The sequence below is a fragment of the Protobothrops mucrosquamatus genome, unplaced genomic scaffold, assembly GCF_001527695.2.
Source record: "Protobothrops mucrosquamatus isolate PMUCROS unplaced genomic scaffold, P.Mucros_1.0 scaffold3371, whole genome shotgun sequence".
In the NCBI taxonomy this organism is placed as follows: Eukaryota; Metazoa; Chordata; class Lepidosauria; order Squamata; family Viperidae; genus Protobothrops; species Protobothrops mucrosquamatus.
The window spans coordinates 60137-63461 of NW_015389356.1; the positions used below are offsets into that span (position 1 = coordinate 60137).

The 3325-nt window shown below is 44.9% G+C and overlaps 1 protein-coding gene across 1 annotated transcript in view; it reads left to right on the top strand.

Moving 5' to 3' along the window:
• LOC107297544 (WASH complex subunit 5-like) overlaps positions 1 to 3004 on the top strand; it is a 22632-nt gene extending 19628 nt beyond the window's left edge. Inside the window, exons 15-16 of the mRNA XM_015826904.2 lie at positions 652 to 831; positions 2876 to 3004. Of these exons, the coding sequence (XP_015682390.1) occupies positions 652 to 831; positions 2876 to 3004 (309 nt within the window). The remainder of the gene's footprint in view (positions 1 to 651; positions 832 to 2875) is intronic.
• The last annotated feature ends 321 nt before the right edge of the window (positions 3005 to 3325 follow it).

Genomic DNA, 3325 nt, shown 5'->3' on the forward strand with positions numbered 1-3325 from the left:
AATCACTGCAGTTGTTAAGTGAATCATGCATTTGTCGAACGAATTTGGCTTTCCACATTGACTCTGCTGGTCGGAAGCCAGCTGGGAAGGTTGCGAATGGTGATCACGTGATCCTGGGACACTGCAACCGTGGTAAATACATGCAGACTGCCCAAGTACTTAAATTTTGATAACGTGGCTGTGGGGATGCTACAACAGTTGTAAGTGTGGCAACTGTTTGCAAGTAACTTTCTTCAGTGCCATTGTAACTTCGAAGAGCGGCTAAATGAATGGTTGTAAGTTGAGGACTATCTGTATTGGGATGTGCACAAAGGGGTTAAAGCAAGGGTCTTCAAACTTGGCCCTTTTATGACTTGTGGACTTCAACTCCCAGAATTCCTCAGCCAGGCATGCCTGGCTGAGGAATTCTGGGAGTTGAAGTCCACAAGTCATAAAAGGCCCAAGTTTGAAGACCCCTGGGTTAAAGTGATCAAAATGGCAGCTGTGACTTTGCAGTCCAAACCCACAGTCCTTTCTTAGCATCTGCCAGCGTGAGTTTCCTAAACCTGCCCTTCTGTAGACATCCCTGAATGGAGGAATAACAAATTTTAGAAAGGCAAAGATGGTGAATGGGCCTTTTGATGGACCTTTTGATTTTCCCTATTTCCACAGCTCAGCGAGCTGATGCCCAGACTGAAAGATATGGCAGCCACCATGGATGGGTTCCACCGTTCCTTTGAGTACATCCAGGACTATGTCAACATCTGTGGATTAAAAATCTGGCAGGAAGAAGTATCCCGTATTATTAATTACAACGTGGAGCAGGAATGCAACAACTTCTTAAGGACAAAGGTATTCAACATCCTTATTAAAAAGCTGTAGAATGTATGGATGTCAACGGAAAAGAATAGTTGTAGCTCAGGGTTCAACTACAGGGTCCTTGATGCTCTCTGAGCTTGGTTGTTTTCTTGCAGACACTTCATTACCCAACTAGGTAGCATCATCAGTGCTAGAAGGGAAAGGGTTGCTCTCTGTTTATATACAAGTAGCTTGCAGAGAATAAACCCCACTCCCTTCTACTACTGATAATGTTACCTAGTTGGTAATGGGGAATGAAGCATCTTCAAGAATGCAATCAAGCTCAGAGAGCACCAAGGAGCCCACAGTGGGGTTAGTGAGTTACTATCTTATTCTTAATGCTGCTTATTCAGAGCCCTGGTGTCCTCTGAATTCCTCCTCCATTTCAACTCCAAAAATGACTTGAGGAAATACTCTGCTGGCTGGTTTGGGATCTCCCCAAACCTCTTCACAGAAAACTGGACAGAAGGAGAGAGTAAAACCGTTCTGCCACAAGAAGTTCTCGGGACTGAATTCACACATTTCACTAAGACATTGTTTCCTTATTTAGTCCGCTTTAATGTGTTGTGTGAAGCCAGCCGAATGTAGTTTAGTCAGCAGATCATGATTGAGTAAGCTAAAGTTTAGCACGGTGGGTTAATCCAGCCCCAGGATTTATTGCACTAGACTTGTTTCACTCACTTCTTCCAACGTTATATTTTAAAGTTACACAATCCAAATGCAAACGCAACGGTTGTAAGGCGGCCACTGCAATCATTAAGTGAACGCCACTATTGTTAAGCAAATCCATTGTTCGGAATGGGACAACTCGCCGCGGCCACCATTGTTTGCTATGAGGTATTTTTGCCTAAATTTGGAAATAAATGCTGGTTTCTAGCAAATGTGTCAAAAATGGCACACATGGCTATGTGGGGGGGGGGGAGAGAACAAAACTTTGAAACCAGGTTGTAAGTGCCTGGGGTGGTGTCTGTCAAAACTTCAAACAGTCACTGAGTGATCAGTCATAAGTCAAGGAGTACTGGTAGATGCTGTGGACAGACTGAGAGCAGCCATCAAGAGCCCTGAAACCAACACTACCCATAGATAACACTAGCTAGATAACATTTATTGTCATTTTTTACTGTGGGCACAATGGCACACATTAAAAATGAAATTTAGTTGCTTGCTCTCAAAGTCTACACATACATAACAGATATTTAAACATACCATATACAACATATGTATAGACCTACACCCTTACATATAAGTATCATATAAATATTAATCACTATCCATCTTGAATATATAACGGAAGGAGGAAGCTTTAGAGTTCACAAGGTTAACACTGTATGAAAGAAAACTGTGACTGAATCTGGATGTTCTGCTTCGGATACCACGGAGCCCCCTCCTCCCAGAAGGTAACAAGGAAAACAGGTCGTGAAGAGGATGTGTAGTGTCCCAGACAATCTTACGGACTCTGCACAAGCAGTACTTCTGTGCTATGTCCTGGATGGGAGGGAGGGAACTGCCAATGATCTTTTCTGCCATCCTCACCACTCTCTGCACCGCCTTCCTGTCTGAAGCAGTGATGCTTCCAAACCAGACTGTGATGCTGTATGACAGGATGCTCTCGATCGCCCCTCTGTAGAAAGTGGTCAGGACAGGGGAAGGAAGATGTGCTTTTCTCATGCGACGCAGAAAATGCAGGCGCTGCTGTGCCTGCTTCACCAGTGTCTCGCTGTTGGTTGAGCGACCAAGACAGCCTACTCGTTAACTGCACACCCAGGAATTTGATGCTGGTAACCATCTCCACAGGTGAATCATTGATGCACAGAGAAGTGTGGCCGTGCCTGCCTTTTCTGAAATCGACAATGATCTCTTTGGTTTTTCCAGTATTTAAAATTAGGCTGTTTTCCTTACAGCAGTTCACCACTAGGATACTGTAGTCTTGAAAAACAGCCTGATTTTTTTTTATTTTTTTTTTTGGGGGGGGGGGGGGACCTGCAATTACGTATAGTCAGAGATAGCTCAGAATGATTTCACTGTGCATGTCTTTCAGATTCAAGACTGGCAAAGCATCTACCAATCCACCCATATTCCAATACCCAAATTTGCACCTACAGACGAATCTGTTACTTTTATTGGCCGCCTCTGCAGAGAAATTCTGAGAATCACTGACCCAAAGTAAGCAGACTACATAATTTGCAGATTCCCGTAGAAAATGGACTATTTCCTGACATCTCCACATAGGATCAGCAGACTAAACCAGACAAAAGTTTCATAAAACTCCTACCCCTTCATCTCTTACAGCAGGGGTGTCAAACTCAATTTCATTGAGGGCCGCATCAGCATTGCGGTTGCCCTCGGGGGGGGGGTAGGGGTGGCCAGGATGGGGGTGGCCTACTAGGTGGGTGTGGACGGAGTGGGTGTGGCCTAGTGGGTGGGCATTGCCAGCTCTACATCGTTTGCGTCAAGGGCGCTGTGGGGGCCTGGGCAGGAGTGGGACAGA